At 38.5% G+C, this 24737-nt stretch overlaps 1 protein-coding gene across 3 annotated transcripts in view; it reads right to left on the minus strand.

The window, feature by feature from the left end:
- Positions 1-24737, minus strand: part of Mapre2 (microtubule associated protein RP/EB family member 2) — a 163449-nt gene that overhangs the window by 24449 nt on the left and 114263 nt on the right. For all 3 annotated transcript variants that reach the window (XM_005005550.4, XM_063231774.1, XM_003474085.5), the window contains 2 exons: positions 22876-23021; positions 19235-19448 (listed from right to left, as the gene is read on the minus strand). In XM_005005550.4, the coding sequence (XP_005005607.1) occupies positions 19235-19448; positions 22876-23021 (360 nt within the window). The remainder of the gene's footprint in view (positions 1-19234; positions 19449-22875; positions 23022-24737) is intronic.

A 24737-nucleotide genomic window follows, 5' to 3' on the forward strand; every position in this document is an offset into this window, starting at 1 on the left:
TGAAAAGACTTGAAAACCTGCCACATGTTGGCTCATGAACGGCATCTTCCTGGAACCAAATGAACACACACAGTGATTCAAGTGCAATCAATTCACCAGATACTATGGCACAGCAAACAATCATCAATCAAGGCAGAACTGGCTTACAGTTGAATTCACCTGATTCCAAGGGATTCGAGAAAATTCTTCAAGTCAAAACTGTTTTGTATTCTGCTCAACATATCAATTGACAAAAAAAGGACTTGATAAAAAAGAAAAATAGGTTCACTGGCAACCTGTGATATTCTACTTATGGCAATGGAGAGTAAATGCTATGTTATTCTCTTTTTAGAACAGAGGTTTACTGTCAGATTAAAAGGCACAATCTCACCTTACTGCACCTATGACGAGAAAAAGGATGACTGGTCTGAGTAACACAGACTTGGTTTCAGAGCTGACAAACATTTCAACGTATCCATGGAGCAGCTGGATAAGAATGACCCATGCTGGCTACGAAAGGGCCCAGGGCTGTTTAAAAGGCTGGACGACCACTTCCCAGTACTGGAGGAATCGCCACCAATCCTCTTTGCAGAGTGCTGCGTGCACAGGAAGTGAATGCCAACTTTGCCACAGGGTCTTCCTCTGCACTCTGAAACCCCTCACATCATCTGCCCAGAGAATTAAGAAATAAGAAATTAGTTATCCAACTAATTGAGGACTCTGAATTCTGGGCTTTATGCTGATTTTGGCTTTGGGGCTGATAAACCTGGAAAAAGTGGCTTAATATTTCCTGTTTTTATAATGTAAGCAAAGTATAGTAACTCTTTCTTACCCAAAACCCTCTTGTAAAGATAAATGGGAATATTTTCAAACTTTTAGACTCATTGCTTTAAAAAGGGTAAACACACAACAGAAGAGCGAGTATTCTGTTATTTCAAGCATTAGTAATATTGAGCTTTTCATTTACTCCATGGATCATGCAATTTGAATTTAGCTTGTGACAGGGTAGTGTGGGGAAGAGATAACATAAAAACACACATGTATGTGTTATCTGAGGCAGCAATATAATCTAATGGTAAAAAGTGGGGGCTTTGGAATCAGCATCAGGCTTCTAATCTTGAGTGACCTTCTTCTAGTAAGGAACCCTGGCAAATTACTGAACCTCTGCATCTGTATTTTAGTTTTCTAAACTCTAAAATGTAGAAAATAATAGCAATTTAGGACTGCTGTGAAGCCAAACTGAACAACAGGTGCACTTAATGTGTGCTCAACACACACTTGTTAATATTACTGACTCCCTCTGCATTTTAAACGTTTTTCTTGCCTCTAAATTTCTTGAGAAACTAACCATTTAGACTTACAATTCAAAAGTTATATGGTAATAGCACCACATCTTATAGATGTGATCTCTGGACTTAAAAATTCTAGTTTTAAAGAAATTATGCATCTAGAAAGCCAAAGTAATTAAAAATTACAAACTGAATTAGTATCTGTCAAAATCACTATCTCGGTAGACAATGCCTGGCTCTTCCACAGCCACTGTGAGGCGATTCCTCCCAGAAATCTAAATTCTTGCTGATTTTTGCTTTTATCTGTGCCCAATACTCTAAATTCACAGATACTTAATATCAAGGCAAGGGAGAGCACTATTCATATTTTATGCTGTGGTCTTATCAACATCATAGGTAAGTGGCTACCGCTTACATGCTGCAGCCTGCCCCTCCACCAGTCTCACACACTGAAACCCAATCCCCATGGGATGGAATTGGAGATGGGACTTTTCAGAGGTGATTATAAAGGCGGTGATCTCAGGAATGCAATTAGTGCTCTCACAAAAGAGGCTCAAATGAGTTAGTTTACTTTCTCCATCCCTTGAGGACCTGTTGCAAGACACGAAGCACCTAGTAATGAGACAGGGGTCCTTACCAGATGCTAGGAGTTCTTGGACTTCAAGCACCTGCCACCCAGAATTTGTGACTAATAGGTTTCTGTTGATACCATAAGCTATCCAGTTTATGGTATTTTGTTACAGTAGCCCAGACAAAGCCAGTAGGGAAATATGGATGGAATTATTCTTTAAGAAGAAAATATATCAATGCCTAGCAGTGTCTCTTACAAACCTTACATACAATAGGTATGTAACAGAAAGAACAAAAGCCACCAATGCTACTCATCTTCCAGGGATCTCCTCTAAGAATTTAATTAGCTGGGCCACTAAAGCACCTCTTTACATTTTCTTTGGGTCTTAATGTAGTTAAGGGAGGGCCACTAAGAGGAATGCAGCTTAGCAGTTTCTTATGATGAGCAGGTCAAAGGAGTGCAGTGCTATACAGGGCAGGGGTTCAATGAAAGACATGAGCACCATTCTGTGTAAGGAGGACTGCTAACATCTGTTTGAAAAGAAACCATGTTAATTATGGTGCTGGTAAGGAACATGTATTTCTTTCTTGTACTGAGCTGATACTGTATACTTTCTGAAAACTAACATTTGATCCTTGAAGTAGGAAGGTAGTGATTAAGAGCTATGTGGTTAAGTGGCCAGGAACTGTGAGACAGCAGTATCAAGCAAGTATCTGCTGAGCAAATGTTAAGAATAAACACGAATAACTCACCTTGATGAAAGGACAAGAAGGGTATCTATGTCTATCCTACCTAGATTCGCGAAACAGAAAATGCCACGGCGAACAATACTGGTCTAAAGGGTAGACATGGGAAAATGCATTTCTTAAGGGGCTTTGGTGTAAGACCAACAGTTGTAGCTAAAGGGTGGAGTTTCACAAATGGAGAGTCATATATTAGCAATAAAAAGGAAAAGGAATCCTTGCATAAAGGCACAGGTCTGATGCCAAGCTTAGGATTCCTGGAGTGGTATTTAACTTTTTCAGGACTTTCCCACTGGATTCTAGGTAAGTCCCTGTTAAATCAAAAACATCAACACTCTTTCACCAAAATATGGCCCATACAACATTAATATGCGCAACATTCAGGATGTAATCCAAACTATTTGACATATAAAGAACTAGGAAAATGTGATATATTCTGAAAGGAAAAGATGCCAGCTGTTAGGAGATCGGGATGATGGAGTAGGCAGACAAGAACTTTAAAGCAGCTACCATAAGCATGATCTGTTAACTAGAAGGAAGGTGTGCTCGCAATGAATGAAAAGATAGGAAAATTCAGCAGAAAGATGGGGGAGAGGGAGAATGTGTGAGAGGGGGAAAAAAGGTCAAAAACAGCAAAGTACAATAGCTAAAATAAATATTATACTCAATACTAGAATGGAGATGCCCAAGGAAAGAGGATAAAGTTGAAGATATAGCAATAAAAAACATTTAATTTGAAAAGGAAATAAAGGCTAGGAAAAAAACAATAACACTAGCCCAGAAACTTATGGTATAATTTCAAAAGTTCTTACATATGGATAAATGGATCCTAAAAGAGTTGGACAAACAGAATGGAACTGAGAAAATAATGCTACAAGCTTTCCAAATGCATAAATGTATAGATTTAGGAAGTTTATGGAACTCTAATTCAAATAACACTATGTGATTAAGTACGTCACAGTCATACTGATACATGCTAAAGATAAAATCTCTAGCTTATATGTTATACAGGAGATAAGTAGTTGGAGTGACTACTTCTTACAAAATTTGTAGGCCATAGGCAGTGGATAACAACTTTAAAGTGATTAAAGAGGGAAAACAGATTGGCTTTGATATTTTGTCTAATAAAAACACTCTTTAAGAATAAATATAAATACATTTACAGAAAAAGGGAAACTAAAAGGCATGTTACCACTGAACCAGCACTATAAGAAATATTAAATATTCTTCAGTCTAAAAAGAATGAAGCCAGTATGGAACTCAGCTGCTTAGAAATGAAGAAATTAGCCAGGCGTGGTGGCACATGTCTATAATTCCTGAGCTTGGGAGGCTGAGGTAGGAGGAACACTGCAGGTTCAAGACCAGCCTAGGCTACAAAGTGACCTCAAGGCCAGCCTGAACTGCACAGCATGACCCTCTCAAAAAGAGAAAAAAATATATAGCAAAAATATGAAAAATAGATATTTTTTCTAATTCTTATAAGACATAACTGTTTAAAGCAATACTGCCTAATATGTGAGCCACAATAATAAAACCCATTGTTTGGCAATGTGCACCACTGTTTTGTGGGATTTATAATGCATGGAAACTTAATACATATGCAAATATATCAAAGGACACTGGGGAGAGGGGTATTGCAAAGTTTCCATAGTCTACATAAGGTTTATAATATTAAGTATACTGTAAAAAGATAGTATATAATTCTTAGAGTAGCCCCTAAAACATTTATGCAAAGAAGCAGAGTTTAAAACATAATTAAAATTAAATTCTAATTTTTTTTTAAAATCCAGAGGACAATAAGGAGAAACAGGGAAACAAAGACAGAAAAAACAAAACAAAAGATAATTTGTTAGGTCTAAATCCAACCACAGCGGTAATTACATTAAATATAAATGAACACTAACTAAAAAGCAGAAATTACCAAAATGAATAAAAAACAAGATTGAATTGTATCCTAGTTACACAATGTATTTTAATGAGCCTTTCACATCATGCAAACACTGTAAACAAGCTAGAATGACTACAGTATCAGATCAAGTGGACTTCAAGACAATATTTTCAAAAACAAAGTCAACTCAAAAGGATGACTTAATAATAAATGTATGCATTCAACAACAACAGAACAGAACAGAATTAAAGGGAGAGAAACAGACAATTCTATAATCAATGCAGGAAAATCTAACATCCTCTTTACAGCAGTTGTTACAGGTAGACCACAACAGCAGCGACACTACCACCCTCTCCCAAAACAAAACAGAACACCCTAGTTACATTACAGAGCATATGAATAACAGCAACCACCTTGCCCTAACTGCTGTTTCTAAAATACTATGCAACCTACCACTGCAAACACACATTCATTTCAAATGCGCATGGCACACTGACCAAGAGAAGACCGTATTTTAGATCATAAAGTCAAGTCCAGAATGAGGATAAAACCCACCCCAACTGCTATATTTTGCCCTCCTTTTCTAACTTTCCTCAACTCCTAAAAAACAAAAACCAAACCAAAACAAAGAGGTAAAAAACCACTGGTCTTTCCTCAAAGGTGAGAGAGGCAATGCTTATTTACACTACAGGTGCTCATTAAATGTTCATATGTTGCTAAATAAATCAATACATAATTTTAAGATTGTGTGACTGCATGCAATCACACGATCTTTAAGAGCATCCAAAATTAAAGGTAATTGAGTATGAGAGCATTTAAACATTCAATATAGTTTCTGAAAAATCTGACAGGATTTATTTAAATCTGTATTTAGGGATTTAATCATGATTATTCAAATATTTTATTATTCTATTATACTTCTTAGGTTGTTTCCTTTTTAAAACCACTTTTCTACATTTCCATTAACTTGATTTTAATGCTGAAACACTGAAGTCCCTAAGGAAAAGAGAAAGCTCAGACTCCATTCCCAAACCAACTCTAAACCCATCACACTATATCTGTATATTGGAGTTTGATTTAAAAACATTAATGTATGTGAATTTGCAATTTGTCTGAGCTATAGTTGCTATAGAAACCATGACTCTGAGTTTCCTTTTAAGTTTAGTAAGTGCTTGCACATAAAAACTGATCTCCCCAGACAGCTATCTTAAGTTGCAGATATGGCTCATGGCAATAAATTTACAAATATCATGATTCACAATGGTGTGTGCACTTAACAGATATTTATCCTTATGAAAATGTACTTTAATGCATTCCCCTGGATAGTAGATCAAAAGCAATTCAAGATGCAATTTCTCAGAATCAAATTTACCTGGAAGCCATCTATCCTTATAGGACACCTCTGCTTATGCTACAGCTGATTACAGTAGAGGTAGTCTCCAAACTACACACAGACATCAAACTACTCTATAGCTTCCCTGACCCATAGAAGAAAAGGTTTTATCTGTATTGAAACAGCAGAAACTCTAGCACCTTCTCCAAAAACAGAATGTACCAAATATATGGCATGTAGGTATTTTATACATAAGCAAATCTCCAGGTGAGTGGCTATTTAAGTACTCTAGATGATGTACAAGCAGTTTTTTTTCTTGCTAATATAAACAAAATCCTCTCAATTATTATCATATGGATAATCCATTCCACAATCACTTTTTCCACTCTATTCCCTCTCTTATACAAGATGCTCTGGAGCTACCATTTTCTAGTTTTAATGTGTAACAGGGCACTCAAGTTAATTTTAATATTAGCCAAGGGAAATATTGGGGAGTAATACATCCACTGCAAAATGAATCAAATTTCCCAAAGCCAAAACAAAACAAACTGAAGACTATTTTCTATTTTTGATTATACCAGCCACTGCTTGCTTCCACTAAAGCAAATAATTAGGAAATGATGAACTTTTACAGAGAGTACAATTACTCTAGTCCTATAGATCTCATCATGTACTAAGTAAATTAAAATCAAAATGGCTCAAAGATCTAAATGTTACAACAGAAACAATCTGCTGCAAGATAAAATAGGTAAAACTCTTGAAGGCACAGGGAAAGACTTTTCAAACAGAACCCTCACTGGCACAAGAAAAAATGCCAAGAATCAACAAATGGGATCATATCAAATTAAAAAGCTTCTGCACAGCAAAAGAAATGAGTCAAGAGACAACCTATAGGATGGGGAAAAAAGTTCTTGCCAGCTGTTGCTCAGACACAGAGCTAATATATAGAGGACATAAAGAACTCAAAAAAGTCATACCCACCAAAATAAAAAGCCCAATCAAAAAAATGGGCAACTTTAGTGTATAGATACTTCTCAGAAGAAACACAAATTAGCCAATAAATACATGAAGAAATGTTCAACAGCTGGTCATTAGAAATGCAGATTAAAACAACACTGAGATTTCACTTCACCCCAGAAAGAATGGCCATCATCAAGAAATCAAATAAATGCTGGTGAAGCTGCAGGGAAAAAGGAACCCTTCTACATTGTTGATGGGAAGGTAAATTATAATTGGAAATAAGTATAATAAAAAACTAAAGACAGAAATTCTAACTGACCCAGATTATTACTGTATACATGAATACCAATGTTTATTGCAGCATAATGCGTACCAGCTAAATCTTGAAAGGGGTCTCGTGGATAAAGTATATGTGGTATTTATAGAATATTACTCTGCCATAAAAAAGAATGAACTTGAGTCATTTGTATGAAAGCAGAACACCTTAACACCATAATGTTAAATAAATCAGACACACAAGCTGGGGCATCATATGGTTTCTCTTTTATGAGAAGTCCAAAATATAAATACAAAGCAAAATAAAACAGGGAGTAGGGGTGCAGATCTTTTCCAAATGGGAACGGGAGCGAGAGACGGAGGGAAAGAGAATGAAAAAAAAAATAATTGAGATGTGTTGTGTACATGGAGCATAATCAATATGTAATGTAAACATTTACTACGAAAAAAAAAAAGACTGGAAAAAATATTACTTGACCTGGTATCACTGAGAGATAAATGTAAGTTTCCTAGAGACATAACGCTTATCAAGCACTTTAATTTATACTAAATTGTGAATGGACAAAATCAAGATTGTGTAAAGAAACATGTCCTTGTGTGGTTTCAGGCCACATGCAGGGGTACCAGTAGCAGGACTATAAAAATAGCTCATGGAGGAACTAGTTCAGAGCCAAAACCATAAATACTGAGTTATAACAGAACTTTAAAAATTAGATGGGATTTATGAAATGAGACCTGTCAGGTCACAGACACACTAAGGGCAAGAGAGGCATGGACCTATGTGATTTTTAGGTGAAATCTCAGGATATTAAGCTCTTTAGTAAGATTTTAAGATTTCTGGCTCTACTTTGACTGTTTGCATTTTTTTGGTATCTAGGTACTCCTGTCCTAGTAAGTTATGTGCTGAGAAACTATAACCTCGTGTTTATTATAGTTATGAATAAATTAAGAAGGAGTAAGTACCTTAGAAACTCACAAGCAGAGTGCATGAATTTTTTTGGTACTGGGGATCTAACTCACGACCTCACACTTGCCAGGAAGTGCATGGATTTTACAGCACCCATTCTGACTCTTACAATACATTCTGGCTTACATTTTCTTGGCTGTGTTCCCAATATCTGGACACAGGACTTCTAGAAAAATAAGTTCCTAATGAGTATACAGAAGACTTTCTCCTATCATACTTCTGTCTTTTTCATTTTTATCGGTACTGGGGATTGAACTAACGACTGCCTGCTTGCAAGGCAGGCGCTTATGCCGCTGAGCTAAATCCCCAGCCCTCTCCTATCATACTTTTTAACAGTAATTTTCTACATGTGATGTGCACTTTGGTATAATTTTTCCCCCAGTTTTACTATCTCACAATGGCCAATCGTTGGAACATTTTATTTAAAAGGGCAATGATTAATTTGACTCCTGAAGATATTCTTTCTCCCTGATTAAGACCAGCTTTGATCAAATCTGGTATAGGTTACACAGTCTTAACTGCTGCCTTCTGGAATACGAAAAACTAAAGTTACCACCTGTTGACTTTAATGTGCTTCTTGAGTTTTTTCTCTGAGGTAAAGCTCCGAAAAATATGTATTTTTTTCCTCAGGTTCATGGGCATTCTATCAAAATGGCAAGAAGTTTCTCTATGGCTTTGGGAAAGACAGATGAGGAAATGGTTGGCAAATGAGGCCAAGGCAGCATAATGGTAGCTCAGCTTAGCAAAGTAGGAACAAAGTTTAAAAGAAATTAAGGAGAAATGGAGTTATGGAAGAAAAATATTCGAGGTCTGTTCAATTTCATTCCTAAAAACTTGAAAAAATGGCAGCTGAGTTTCAAGAGCAATGTTTATCACTAACATCTATAGAAAATGACATTAAGATGAGAAATGCCAGGCATCCCTCATGTTCTCACCTTCCTATCCTCCCACTTCCTGTGCATCTTGAATTCCACTCTGGGGAGGACACACCACCCCCTTCCACTTGAAAGGATTTTGCCCTAGACCGGCAGCAGGAGGCTGGGAGGCAGAACCAAGGGGCTCTACCTTGAGGTCATCTTTCCCGCCCCTGGCAATTTACCTGCGGTGCGAAATGAGTTCCAATGGGCCACTCGTGCATCAGTAGTGCCCTTAGCTACTACCCAAGACCAAAGCTGCATGTATGCCCCCCACAACACATGTCCGGCAGAGAACGCCAGGCCCCAGCAGTCATGGAGTTTCTCTCCACATCTTTAAATAAAGGCCACTTTACTTTATATTCCGTCTTCTAACCACGCCGAAAACTCTTTCACCACTCCAGCTCTTAGACTGATGAAAGTTACTGACCAAAGTAGGTGGTTCATTAGACCACATGAAATTTTGTTTCCCACACTCCTTATGGTTTAATTTTTATTTACTCGCTCCCACGGCTTCTGCTCCAGAAAAACAAATCTTCTTTTTCCTTTCAGTCCTTTGTGCCTTTGGCTTTACTTTCTCCTTCTATTTTTAAGTTCACGACTCTACAATTTCTCCTCTTTTTCCTATTTTCAACTATTTCTTCTCTATGGATCTTTCTTCTATTGTCACAGGCACCTGAGTTAATTAGAAATACTATAGGCAGTGAGACAGGGCTAAGTCCTCAAAGGAGCCAGTGCAGAAGCCCAGATGCCTTGCAACTGTGGGGGAGACAGACACCTCCTGCTGTGGGCCAGGCCTCAAGACAAAGGATCAAACAAATGCACCCAAGTCCTAAGGACCGGATATTCTAAATAGTTCTCCCTAGTACCAATAAAAAGTTAAAAAAAAAAAAAAATAGTTCTCTGTCACCCTGAGGAAGTCAGGAGGCACCATCCCAACCCCCTAGGGAAATCACTGCTCCCTAAGCACGCCTGCTTTCTATGTGACTGACTCACTTCCCCATTTGTCCCCGATTTAATCAATTTTACCTAAACAATTAATCTTATTGGTTAACCACAGATCTGTGCCACCTTATGCCCATCTGCCTTGAGAGTTCTCAGTTTTCCCCGCCTTGATCCCGTCATGATTTTACTCTATAAAAGTCCCTAGAAAAGACAGGGTCTTTGGCAATGCACTTGGGACCCCTTCTGTCTCTCTCAGACAGAAGCTTCCTTTCTCTCCATAAATATATTGTGCTCTTAACCCCCACAGTTCCTAAAATGCACTCTTCGATTTTAGAGAACACGACCTTGTACTGGACATATAGTAGGTCGGGAATTTCATTCCCCTATGTCACTATCTTGCAAATCTGATCATTTTACCTTATCCTTAAAGCACACAAAAAGATCAAGAAGAAAGAACACCATTCTCCTTCAAATCTTGTTTCCTGAAAATGCCATCAGTTTTTTTTTCCTCCTATACCAACCCACTGTTTATTTTCCTTAATTTTTTCCCTGAAAAGTGTCCTATGCTTACCACCTCACTTTTACAATCCATCTGACCTTGCTGGATTGCGGCAACCCTGGCCTAAGCATTCAGCACCTTTAATGGACCAATTCTCTGAAGGACTATTAATCTTTACCTCCTAGTCAGATCTCCTTGGTCTATTTTCCAGGGGCATTGTATTTGAAATTTTCAAAATTAATATGCAGAACTGTGGAAGATTTTCTTTCTAGAAATTTCTAGAAATTTCTCATTTTTATCATGTTGAGTTCCTTGTTTTTTTTTCTTGATGATCATCATTTTCTCGGTTTCTTCTTCTTTTTTCCCCTTTGCATGTACCCTATATATTCCCCAAAACTGTGCTTAGTTTCCTAAGTGTACAGTTCATCATCTATAGTTCCACAACTGGACTTTGATAGTCTCCATTTCTGTTGATTCATTTTATTTTTTTTAAGAGTAGGAAGAATTTTTTGAGAGAAAGAAAGCTTTTGTCTGAGACGACAAAAGGGGCCCTGGAAAATGGGTTAACAACCCTTCTTCTCAAAGGTGTTTACTGAGCAAAGTCACGAGGTGAGGTGGGCTTAAGGTGGGATAGAACTATAAGATTACAAGTATAGTCACTTAGGTAATAGCGCCATTGAATTAGATTCAATGGCAAATCATAGGATGGGTGTGACGTGGGACAAAACTATGGTTAACCAATAAAGTATAATTGCTAGGGTAATATTGATTATATGGGGATCAAATTGTTCAATTCATTCTTTAACACTGTCCTTGTTCTATCATTCCACTAAATGATTTCCAGGTAGAATATTACATTTCTATCTAGGTATTCCCCCTGCAAAGCCTCATGTGCTCATAGTTGGGCTTTGGAGAGGGTAATGGATCATGCAGTACCATACTTATCAGTAAATAGTCCACTGATAAGTTTACAGCTAAATGTGATTTACATAAATTGCTTGTTTAATCATTTTAGCTATCCTAAGTAATTCTATTTGTTGAACAAAACAGTTAACACTTATAGGATTAGATCAATTTTGCATGTCTGGTAATCTGACTCTTTTAAGATAATTATGCAAAATTTCGAAAAGCCTATATTGTTATTGTTTTGGGGATTTGATTATTGTTGTCACTTTTGTTTCTTGTTTTTTTTCCCCCTCTCTAAAAAATCCCAAATTGCCTGTTTAGATCTCTTCTTAGGTGTTACAAAGGAACTTCAAATTCAGTTTGTTCAAAGCAAACTCAAGATTTCTTCCCAAGTCTTTTTCTTTTAGTATTGAAGAGACGAAGAAAGCTCGTTCCATCTGCTGCTTCCCCTCCCCTTCTCCCTTCAAATCCAACTAGGTTAAGTTTTAACTTCCTAAAGGCCATAAAACAAAGGCTTGAGGTACTAGCTCCTGACATCCTGGGTCTTCCCTATCTGGTAGCCCCGTCACAAATTGTGTTAATTGCATCAGATTGTATTAGATTGTACATTCTTCACAGAAATAGCTTCGTTTATATCATAGTAATACCTGTAACTGTAAATGTGTGTCTTCCTTTTTCCCTGGGTAAAAGATTGATATGTTAATCAATGCTCTCTTCTGTAAAGAATTGTAAAATCTTACCCAATTGATATGTTAACCATTGTTGCCCTCTACAAATAGAAAAGTTGTGGTGCTAAAGTAAGGTAATTATGTCAGGAAACTCAGAGATAAAGTCTGCTGACTATGCTAATCAAGATTGGGAAGTATGTCAGAACCAAGCCACACAGGAGCTAGGTGACCTAAAAATAAGCTGTGCAAAACAAGACAGTTAATCAACTCTGACCCACTGGTCGCCCCTCATGATCTGACCAATCACAAATGGACAAATCACCAACTGTTCTGCTCTAACTGCTATGATTGGCTTCTGTAACAATGCTTGCTTGCTTTGCGGTTTTCATCCTTAAAAACACCAGCCTTGCCCCAACTCAGGGTTCTCCGTTTCCACCTGTTTGGAGGACCCCGTGTACACGGAATAATAAAAACCCCATTGTTTTTACATGAGAGCGAGGCCCTTGGAGTCTTCCTCGCGACACCGGTCTAACATTTTGGAGGCCCCAGTGAGATCAAACTGAGAAGAGACCTCCTCGCAGAGGGAGACCCCAACGGCACCTCTCTGGGGTAAGTAGTACGGCCAGTTTTTGTTTACTTTCATTTTGGATCGATCCGCCATTTCCTTTCGCCCCAGGCCGAACTCCGGCTCTACTTCACGGGCAAATTCTGTTCTTGGGTGATCGGGGGACGCCCCACACGGTTTTCCGTGACTCACCGTCTGCGATAGGATTTTCCTATCGATCTGGGGAATTTCATTCCCAATCTGTGGTCCGTCTGGGCCAATCTGGGGAATTTCATTCCCAATCTGTGGTCCGTCTGGGCCAATCTGGGGAATTTCATTCCCAATCTGTGGTCCGTCCGGGCCAATCTGGAGGCACCCCCTAAGGTGACTCGTTTGATGTGAAACTAATGCGTGAGAGTGAGGTGGCCGGCCTGTTTGTCCTGTGTGTTGTGACTGTTGTGATCCGTTATTTGTTGTGTCGCGCGTACGCTAACCACTCTTTGTCTTCAGAACACCATGGGACAAACGACATCGTTCCCATTGTCCCTCACCCTCGACCATTGGTCGGAGGTTCGAGAGAGGGCTCACAATCTCTCCTTTCAGGTTAAAAAAAGTAAATGGCAGACTTTCTGCTCGTCTGAGTGGCCCACATTCTCCGTGGATTGGCCACCGGAGGGGACTTTCCACCTTCCCCTCATCTTAGCAGTTAAGAACATCATCTTCCGCCCTGGACGAGAGAGCCACCCCGACTGGGTCACCTACATCTTGGTATGGCAGGACCTCAGGGAGGAGCCCCCACCGTGGGTAAAACCCTTCCTTCCTCCGCCCTCTCCTTGGTTGCCTGTTTAAACTTGTTACTAACTTAGGGGCTTGTTGCCCATTTCTGTTGCAGGATCCATATGGCTTATTAGATTCAAGGTTCATGATAAGAAAAATTATTTCCTTTAGCTGACCAAACTGTGCAAGAAGCTCCCTTCATTTGTGTCTTTAATGTTGTGGCGCCTTGTTTAATATGTAAGACTTCAATTGATTGCTTGCAACCTCGGCATGCCTTTTAAAAGGAGTATTTTTTTTCTCTCTGGTGAAAATGTAAACATGTGCACATATATATGTATATCTATGGTTGTTAAGAGTCATGTCAACTTTGCCAAGTAAAAACCAGGCGGTACTATATTTGAGCCAGTTAAAAGGTTACAGTTTTGTTTTTAAAATACAACATTTTTATGTGGTAAAAAGATATAAAATAAGCATGTTTTAGACTACTAAAAGGTGACTTCAAGGGTTTTGTTGAGAGTTTTGATGTTGTCTGAGAAGTGAGAAAAAAGGTAATTGACTGGTAATAGTAAAAAGAGGGACAAAGAGAGTGGTCTTCAAGTAAAGGTGTCTGGCTATGCCAGAATGTAAAAAAAGATTAAAGCTTAGTTTGAGAGGTATTATTGTAAGTTGTAGAAGGCTCAAGAGGATGTAAATTTTATTTGTCTTGGTTTATAGTACTACAAATAACAGGTTTGACAAAAAGTAAATGTGTTCAGAATTTGACAGTATTAGATCAGTTTTGGTAAAAGTATACATAAGATTGTACTTTGCTGCAAAATGTTTTCATTAAAATGAGATTATAGGTGATATTAAAAATAAGATACAAGTTCTTACATGTGCTGTGAACATCTGGGAGATTATACAGCACAATTTTGTTACCTATGAAAAAGCCCTTGTTAAAAATATAATTTTAATAAAATAATGGCCTGTCACGTGACACCCTTGGACAAAAAAACAGTGTGCCATCCAGATGAAGCCGGCTCTCTGATCCGGAATGCCAAAACCATGTTCTCCTTTTGTGCCACCCTGACTGGACGTCCAGAGGTAAGGAGGTTTCCCAATATTGCCAGTTGTTCTCTTTGTAACTCAGTCGGCCCCACATGTTAGACAAAAATTACAAAGGTTTGAGAGGTTTAAAAAAATGCCCCTCAGCCAGTTAATAGAGATAGCACAAAAAGGTCTTTGAGAACTAAAAAATTTACAAAAAGATAGCCAAGATGTTAAAATTGCTCTATGAGAAAAAAAACTTTTAAAAAACAGACGAGAGTTTCTGGGGGCAGTTGGATACTGTAGGCTAAATTTTACTGAAAAGCTTGCCTCTATATGACTGACTCCCATAAGGGAGAAACTCAAAATTCGCTGAACTGGACTGATAAATGTAAACAGGCCTTCCAACAGCTCAAGCGGGCCTTGACAGAGGCCCCAGCCCTGGGACTCCCTGACGTTACCAAGCCTTTCATCTTGTTCATAGATAAACTCAGGGACATTGCCAAAAGAGTCCTAACTCAGGACATTGGCCCTTGAAAAAGGCCTATAGCCTACCTCTCCAAAAGACTTGATCCAGTAACAGGAGTATGGCCCCCTGCCTAAGAATACTAGCTACTGTGACAATGTTACTTAAGGAGACAAAAAAACTCGCTTTGGGCAAGTGATTTCTGTGGTAACCTCTCACAGTTTAGAGACTCTTATCAAAACCCCTCCTAAAAAAAGGCTCTCAAATGCCAGAATTCTACTGTCAAGCCCTGCTTCTAGACCCAGAGTTAATGATATTCAAGACTTCTTCAGCTTTAAACCCAGCCACCCTTATGCCTGATGATGATCCGGAGGAACAAAGGACACCTCTCTCCATGAGTGCGCTGACATCCTCGAACTGCAGCAGAACCTACAGGCTGATCTTACTGACCAGCTTTTGGGAAATGCCGACAACTGTTCGATGAAAGCAGCTTCATCCAAAACGGCAAACGAGTGGCTGGGGCAACAGTGACCGCCGAAAAGGAGGTACTCTGGGTTAAGCGGGTAGAGTCTGGCACTTCTGCCCAAAAGGCGGAGCTTGTTGCTTTGACTGAGAGGCTAAAACTAGCCACGGAAAAGAGGGTAAACATTTTTTTTTACTGAAGACATCCCTTTGCTACTGTACATATACGGGGAAGCCATCTAAAAATGCTCCACAGATTCTAGATTTGCTGGCAGCTGTCTGGCTGCCTCAATGGGTTGCTATTCCTCACAAGGCTCACCCAACCAGAGATGAAAAATAGCAACCACATCAGAGGGGTCAACCAAAAAAGTAACTGCTCTGATACTAGTCCTCTGACCTTGTCAGAACTAGTCTACACAAAGAAAGACCTACAGTTGGCATCTCAACTTGGAATAAAGTCTCCCACCCCAAGGGGCTAATACCAGTTACCTGATAAACAAGTACTGTTACTAGAGGCACTAGGGTGGGAGCTGTTTCACCTTGCAGAATTGTTCAGAACTCAGTATTTTATTCCAAAACTCTACAAACTGACCACCTCTTCGAGCTCCAGATGCCCACAGTGTTTGTTAGTCAACTCAGCCAAGAGCTCTGCGTTGGAGACCACCCAACATCAAGAAATTGTTCCAGGAGAACATTGGGAAATAAACTTCATAGACATGGTAAAACTTAATTTACAGGGACACCGCTATCTCTTGGTATTAATAAACACTTTTACTGGCTGGGTAGAGGCTTTCCCTACTAAATCTGAGTCAGCCTTAGTGGTAGTTAAAAGGCTATTACATGAGATCTTACCTTGATTTGGCCTCCCACTATCAATGGGGTCCGATAATGGCCTGGCTTTCATAGCCCGAGTCACCCAAAAGTTAGCCCAGGCATTAAAGATTAATTAAAACTCCACTGTGCCTATCAGCCACAAAGCTCAGGACAAGTAAAACGTATGAACCAAAGTCTCAAGGACATTTTAGCTAAGCTGTCTTCAAAAACTGGCGATAATTGGATGAGCCTTCTTCCCTTTGCACTGTTAAGAGCTAGATATACCCCATATGTTTCCAAAATTTCCCCCTTTAAAGCCATGTTTGGGAGGCCCCCGCCATTGGTTCCAAGATTGTCAGAAGACAAATTAGCTAAAACTACTAATTGAGATCTTAAGTCCCTGCAGACACTCCAACCTGTGTTGGCCTGGATCCACCAGCTGTTTAGACAAAAACACTTGGACCTGCCTTCAAAGACCAAGGCCTCAAGGACTCCAGTCTTGGTTCGATGTCATCACCATGACTCCCTCGAACCCCACTGGGAAAGACCTTTCACCGTGGTGCTCAGTACCCCCACTGCCATCAAGGTAGCAGGAAAAACTGCGCGGATTCACTACACTCATGTAAAGCCACTGAAAACAGCAGACAACGAGGGACATACTCAGTGGACTACACAACAGACTGGTAACCCTTAAAGTTAAAAATTGACTAAAGCATAGTTAGATTATGCTGGTCATGAACTGTTTTAGCTTGCTTGTTTTGATTTTAATAACATTAATGCCGACCTTACATGGCGGCTTTGGTCCCCCTGTAAGCAAAAAAAAACAATTGTTAAAGATCTTTGTATGGGAGCCCCCTTTAAAAAATATAAAACGGAATTCTCCCCTATCTCCTTCCCTTAATAAGACCATTAGTGACCTTAATCCTAATCCTAGCCATTGTCCCTTGCCTCATTAACTGGATTACCCAATTCATAAGGGGACAAGTCTCTCAGGTCAAATTAATGGTCATACGTCACCAATATGAACCCCTAACTACAACAAGCCTCTAAGATTAGAGGTCATCCAAAAAAAAAAAAAAGGGGGGGGGAATGAAGAGATGAAGAAAGCTCGTTCCATCTGCTGCTTCCCCTCCCCTTCTCCCTTCAAATCCAACTAGGTTAAGTTTTAACTTCCTAAAGGCCATAAAACAAAGGCCTGAGGTACTAGCTCCTGACATCCTGGGTCTTCCCTATCTGGTAGCCCCGTCACAAATTGTGTTAATTGCATCAGATTGTATTAGATTGTACATTCTTCACAGAAATAGCTTCGTTTATATCATAGTAATACCTGTAACTGTAAATGTGTGTCTTCCTTTTTCCCTGGGTAAAAGATTGATATGTTAATCAATGCTCTCTTCTGTAAAGAATTGTAAAATCTTACCCAATTGATATGTTAACCATTGTTGCCCTCTACAAATAGAAAGGTTGTGGTGCTAAAGTAAGGTAATTATGTCAGGAAACTCAGAGATAAAGTCTGCTGACTATGCTAATCAAGATTGGGAAGTATGTCAGAACCAAGCCACACAGGAGCTAGGTGACCTAAAAATAAGCTGTGCAAAACAAGACAGTTAATCAACTCTGACCCACTGGTCGCCCCTCATGATCTGACCAATCACAAATGGACAAATCACCAACTGTTCTGCTCTAACTGCTATGATTGGCTTCTGTAACAATGCTTGCTTGCTTTGCGGTTTTCATCCTTAAAAACACCAGCCTTGCCCCAACTCAGGGTTCTCCGTTTCCACCTGTTTGGAGGACCCCGTGTACACGGAATAATAAAAACCCCATTGTTTTTACATGAGAGCGAGGCCCTTGGAGTCTTCCTCGCGACACCGGTCTAACAGTATTTCCTGAATAATACCCTCCTCCTTCCAGGTGTGTGAGACAAATCAAGCCAAAGAAAAAGAGTCATGCTCGATGCCTCCCTTCTCTTTTATCCAGTATCCATTCATTACTAGCATTCAATCTATTTTATTCCCTAAATGTCTTCCAGTGTAGTCTATTCCTCTTCTTTCATGTTACCTGTCTTAATTCGGATGAATCAGAATTCATCTAAAATCCTACTAAATATGCATATTTCATATATATAGGCACATATATATATATATATATATATTTTTTTTTTTTTTTTTAAATACCAAATTGCCATAGTCTTGGTTTACCTTGAATACAGCCATAAATTCCAAAATAAGAGTTAAAAAGAGTTTTAACAATGAGGAAAAGTATAATTACAAAGCTATTACTGTATAAGTATTGTTAACCATTTCTAATGTATTCTGATTGAAGGTTGGGCAACATAAGTATAAGTTACTTATATTACAAGTCTGAACAATGGGTTCCACAAATGGTTTCTGAGGATATCACTATTTCAATGTCTAAAACTCAACGGGTATTTACTATAATGATCTAATTTTACAAGCACACATTTTGCTTGATGAAGCCTTTTTATGGGAAGATGTTTATAGTTTAGAAAGGTTTTTATACAGAAGAGTATAAAATATTTTAAAGTTTCAGGTATTTACCCTCAATGACTCACTTTTGGAAGGGGGTAAATAAATGAGGTTTTTACAGTTATCACATAAATATTGGCACCATCTCTACAGATGGGAGATGTACTGTTTCCTGTGAAGGGTTACAGATGATACTTATGTAATAACATATTTCAGTTCATGTTATGGTCTAAACTGCCAGCAATTAGGCAGTAAAAATACTCTGGTTAAAATCAAGAGACTGACTGGGGATTTAGCTTAATGATATATAAGCGCCTGCCTTACAAGCACAAAGTCATGAGTTCAATCCCTGGTAGCAAAAAATAAAAAATAAATAAAATCAAGAGGTTACTTGAAATTTCTCTGCAAAAAAAAAAAAAGAAAAATAAATCTATTCCTGGAGTATTATTTTAACACCCAGCTCCAATGACATAACATACCTATCTCTGCCTTTTAATAGCTTAAATCGAGACTGTCATATTTATGACAAATTGATCACAGAAAGATAACTGTGGCCAGACAGACACAATAAAAAACCACCCAAGTTCCTAAAATACGACTGCTATGAAGAATCACTCAGGGTGATTCTTCATAGAATCTTTCTTCAAGAAACACAGGGTGATGCACAGGAGGATCTGAGCAGTGTTCTGAGTGACTCTACAACTTCACCGTGACAGTACCTGCAGTGGGGGAGTTTGCGTGGTGTGACTTCTTGGGCAGGTTGAAGATCTGTTCGCCGGGGTCAGGCGGAGGAATTGCATCTTGGCCTTGTCGAGCCTCAACCGGGTCATACTCCTTCCCGTCGTAGTTTGCATCGTAGAATTTCTTAAACCACTGAATAAAATCCAGGTTGTCCTGGAAACGCCCTTTCACTAGCTTCTCCACTGGAATTACCTAGGACATAAAATCACTAGGTGAGTCTCAAATACAACTGAAGTGCTCCCTAAATATGAGTATTTCCTACTCACTGCAATTCACAAACACTGCTCTCTCACCAGTTGCTTAGTTAGCCAGCTGTACAAGTAACATAATTTTTCATCATATTAAAGAAGATCTTATCCAAACATGGTTCTCCTGTAATATTTAATACTTCTGAGCAAACTAGACAAGGAATAACCTTGGCTGTCAAGAGGGGCTAGACTCCCCTTATAGGAACTTGTCAAGGAACTGCTCTACAAAAACATGGACATGGGATGCTGTGCTGTTTCAAAACTGAGGAACATTCCTATTTTTCTTTGTAACATTTTGTCCAGTTGTATGGTACACTTTTTAAAAAATTAGTTGTGTGTATATTCATTATGGTAAGTTTACACATGTACATAACACACCTTAATTCTCTTCTCCCTTCTACCTTTGTCTCTTCTTTTATTTTGTTCCCCTTCCTTACTGCAAAAAATCTATCTCCCTGTTTCCTATTATTTACCTTTTATCTTGCTTTTTGTTTGTAACTTGGGCTTCTCACATAAGACAAACCGTGTAATCTTTAAACTTGTCTGATTTATTTCACTTAACACTGTGGTTTCAAGGTGCATCCACATTTTCCTATAAATGACTTAAGACGATGGGATAAACTCTTAAAAGGAATACAGCTAGTAGAGTACAAATGAAAAAACTCAAGTAAAAGATGGATACCAATCTACTGGTTCGTTTTAAACAAAATGAGCTTTCCCTGAGCTCACTTATAACATAGAGGGACCACTACCTAAAACACCAACGATACAGACCCCGTACCCCACGGGCTCCTGGGGAGCGCAGGGAACACACCGCCAGAGTGCAGAGCAGAATGTGGGGTGGCTGACTGCGCAGTCACTGGAGGCCCCTGGACAGGCACACAGCATCCATGTCGGCTTCTGAGACAGGAAGCTCAGCTCTTCAAGCTGTAACCTTTTCTGCCTCAACCTACAGAGTCAACCAATATTCCCTACCCTGCCTTTACAGGAATTTGTAGAATTATAACAAGGAAAAAGTAGAACTCGATTGCTTAGCTCTAATTCAGTGGTCCACTATTCATTAAGGACAGTGGAAAGATACTGGGCTCTCTAAATCGAACCTTTGCAGCAGATTTTACTTCCTATATCTCTGTACAGGGATACTAGATGAATGGTAACCAGGACAGTGTGACAAAACTAAAAGGCTGAATCGGATTCTCTGTGTGTGCTTTACATGATTCAGACAGAACCTAGGGCTCAAATCATGTGGCTTCACGGGGTAACAGTATGAATGGAAACTATACAAATGAAACTTTCAGCAAGGCTTTGTCTTCTCAGGAGCTATTTGCCATCCATATTCTAAAATGTATCACAAGGACATTAAAAAATACTGAGAGGCCTTAAATATCAATGACAGTGTGCAAGGAAACAGTGATTGATGCATTTTCGGTCATCCATTAAACTAAATCATTAGTAATGAAATTCGCAGAAGTGCTTTCTTTACAGCTGAAATAGAAACTGAACAAGTGCAGGGCAAAATAAATAGAAGCGAACTGTTAGAGAACACATTTTTTGTGAACACTCTTCTGATACTCGACACTTCGGTGCTGATATTTCCCTCCTCTCACTTCCTTTTAACTCTCATGGGGAAGAATTCCTGCTACACATACAGTTAACTAATTTTTCACTGTACTGGTTACTTTTATGTCTTCAGAGTTTTAAACTTTTGTGTGCTAATGTGTTATTAGAAAATGATCTCTTGGAGAATATAGCCCTTGATCATATATTATTGTACCTTGTCTACTGTCAGCTGTGAGAAGTTCTAGTTTTAGATGACAGTGGTACCTTTCCAGTTAAAATAAGGTTCTTACTTATGTTGACTTAATCTTGCATTCTGTCAAAGTAAAAGTTTCAAGGGCATAAGTTCAAAATTTGAGCAGAAAGCAAAACTTTGCACAAAACCTTCTGAGATACTGTTGGGCTATGACAGACATAATGGACATGTAACTCTGCCTCTCTAGGACCTCTGGGTGCAAACATGGATTAGGAAAGCAACAGAGGCTGACAAAGGCCATCAAAGCCAGGCCACTGCAAGGACTTTCTTCAACATTAACAGCTTCATCCATTCTCTATGTACTCACTTCTAAAATATGGAGCCCATTAATTTGATATGTAGCAAATTCCATTAATAAATCTTGGATATGTGTTTTTCCCTATTGTAGAACTAGGAATAGAAAAATGAACAAAAAAGACACAAGTAGAACTGTTAACTTACTAAAAAGCAAGGAGAACCTATACACAGCTTTGCTTCTGAAAATATACAGGAGGTCTAATGGGAAGTTAGCCACAGGGAAAAAAAGACATAAAGTAAGTTAAAAACAATCTAGAAAGTTAAAATGTTGAAAATAATGTGTATTTTGCAATAAAAATTGTGAGAAAATGAGAAGTGTGATTTTTTTAATAGTTTGAAAGGAATGTTTTTGCTTAAGGAGACATTACTTGTATTAAATTTTAAAAATATATAATTAATCAAACTCTTAAACTTAATCTCTCTCCTATAATCCAGTGTTTATTTTCTATTGCCATAACTATTTATCTCTACTACTTATTCAAATAAAAAATTCATTTCTTAGCCAGGTATAGTGGTTATAATCCCAGCACTTATGAGGCTGACACAGGAGGATTGCTGTGAGTTTGAGGCCAGCCTGGGCTATGTAGCGAGACCTTGTCTCAAAAAATAAAACAAAACAAAACAAAAAATCATTTCTTTCTAAGTTTAATCATTCTAAGAGAAATATTATGAATGAGAAATATGAATTAAATGTATTGTAATAGAAGTAAACATACAGAAAGAGACTGAATGGATTTAACAAACAGTTCTTCATAGAGGAAAAAAGGACTATAATACCTAACTCCATTTGTATCACTCTGGACAAAATTATAATAATTTAAAGGGAGGAAAAAAGGGTAATGTATGGATAGTGAGAATATGCTGGGCACTTTTACATGTGTTCCCTTATTTTCTATTTCCACGATAATGTGGCATTTTTTTAAAGAAACAAAATACACAAAGAATTATAGAGGAATCTGGAAAACATAAAAATTTCTCATCTGCAATGAACGACAAAATTTTAACATTTGTGATTCCTATTATAGTTTTTAGTTTAATGGCTGTAAGTTTAGATAATCTTTTGAAATAAAAACTCATCCAAATATGGAAAATAGGGTTGATGCTTTATGATATGCATGGACCCCAAATTGTTGAGATACCAACAAATACCCTGCTGATATGTTTAGGTGGGTTCTTTTTTTGTTCCTAGGTTTTTGCATTCAATTTGAAAACAACTTTAATGAAAGAATGCATTTTATAGAGGTACAAATGCGTTTCTCACCTTATCGACGTTCATTCGCTTAAATGATGCTTGCAGAAGTTTAAAATTGTGAATATACTCATGCTCCAATTTTGCTTGAAATTTTACTTTCTTCAAACTAATGCAGCCTGGAAAGAGCATGTCCATGAACTGGCAATAGGCTGCTCCTAGAAAGACAAGAAGAGCAATTATGTGAGTCTTGCTCAATCCAGACGTGACTAAGGATTGCTAGGCAGGAAAGCGATCATGTTTACAGGCACTGTCATTCACAGCAGAGCCTGCCTGATGGTGTGCAGCCCTGCAAACACTGCACAGTCACCTCCTTATCCACCACAGCTATGTGCGGCAGGGAAGGGACCCTGTCTCACCGAAACAGCACTTATCTTTTCCTCAGTGGTGGCCACTGTGGACTGCACAGCACACATCACAGTATCACCAGGTTCTATCACTGACCAGCTTCTTAGCAGAAGCTCATTTGCTGATGCCAAGAAGATCAAGGTAAGGATAATAGCAGAGAAAAGGAACATGGCTTTTCCCCTCCTGTTTTCTAGATACTATCATAACTGCACCCGATTGTCAACAGAAATACATTGAAGAAAAAGAAGAGAACTATAAACATGAGCTATAAAAGTTCACATGAAATGCAGAGCTCAAAAAATATGTACATATGCTCAAGACATTCTTTATCCATATTGCAAAATAGCAGGTAAAAACTGCATCACTAAGCTATCTAATACACACACAGTTGCATACCAATGTAACTGTGGTCTGGAACAATGGGGTCTCCATATTAACAAGAAGGGTGAAGACAGGGACACTGCAACACTTACTGAGCTTCAGAGTCAAGCTGTTCATGACTGAGAAACACAACAGAAATGCTCATAAGGAAATGGTCATAGGACAGTGTTTTCCCCCATCTGAAGAAATCTTAGGACATAACAATTTCATGAAAATCATGGTGTTTAGTAAAAGAAATTCAAAGCCTGAATTTTTTTTTTTTTTCCAACAAGAAAAACTGAGTGGTAAGAATGGAAACCAGCAGCCATTCTAAATTGTTTGCTGTCTTCGGATCTCTTAGTCTGTTTCTAGAATGTGCAATGATTAGTTTTTCTGGAGCACGAAGGAACTCCCTCATGCTTTAGCATTAAGGCGTCCATGAGGAGCCTTTCCTTCCACAGTTATCGTTAGATGGGAAGGGTCCCCTCTGTTTCTTATACCAATAGATGTGAACATCCTTTACTGAGGCAGTTACTCCAGCTAGGAAGGAACACAACCCGGGGATTAAGGGTTGTAGAACAGAAAATATTGAGTGAACTCATATTTTGAAGGAAAGGGCAGAAAGTGAGGAAATGTAGACCATCATAAAATCTTCAGATCCACATCTGGCTTCCACTTAAAAGCCAATACCCTAGCACTAGCTAGTGAGTTCCTCAAGATGGGTTCTCTTAAAAACAAGACAAAATATATCGAGCCAAAACCAAAAACACAGGGGGCAGGGGTGTGTACTTAAAAGAAATATCACAATATGGGGGACATTCTTAGTCATCAGTCATTTAGTTCTTTCCGAAGCGTCACAGATGTAGTAAATTCCAATAGCTACCTTAACATTAAACACCGCATTGTCTCATCACCTGCTCGGTAAATTTATTTTCACTTTTGCAGAGTTTAGCATAAAATTTACTCATGGAGACCCAGATACTACTCATAAACCAACTAAATCACTTTCATTTAAAAAGAAATAACTTTTGGGAAAAAAACACCTTGCTTTTAGACAGCAAACAAAGGAAAAGAATCACCTTTAGTGTCTTATCCAAGAGATAACCACTAATTATGTCATTTTAATCCTTTCCTTTTTGAGGGATATATTTTTTCTTAAAAAGGTA

This window comes from Cavia porcellus, unplaced genomic scaffold (genome assembly GCF_034190915.1).
Source record: "Cavia porcellus strain 051 isolate PalLab524CR breed Dunkin Hartley unplaced genomic scaffold, mCavPor4.1 scaffold_20, whole genome shotgun sequence".
NCBI lineage: Eukaryota > Metazoa > Chordata > Mammalia > Rodentia > Caviidae > Cavia > Cavia porcellus.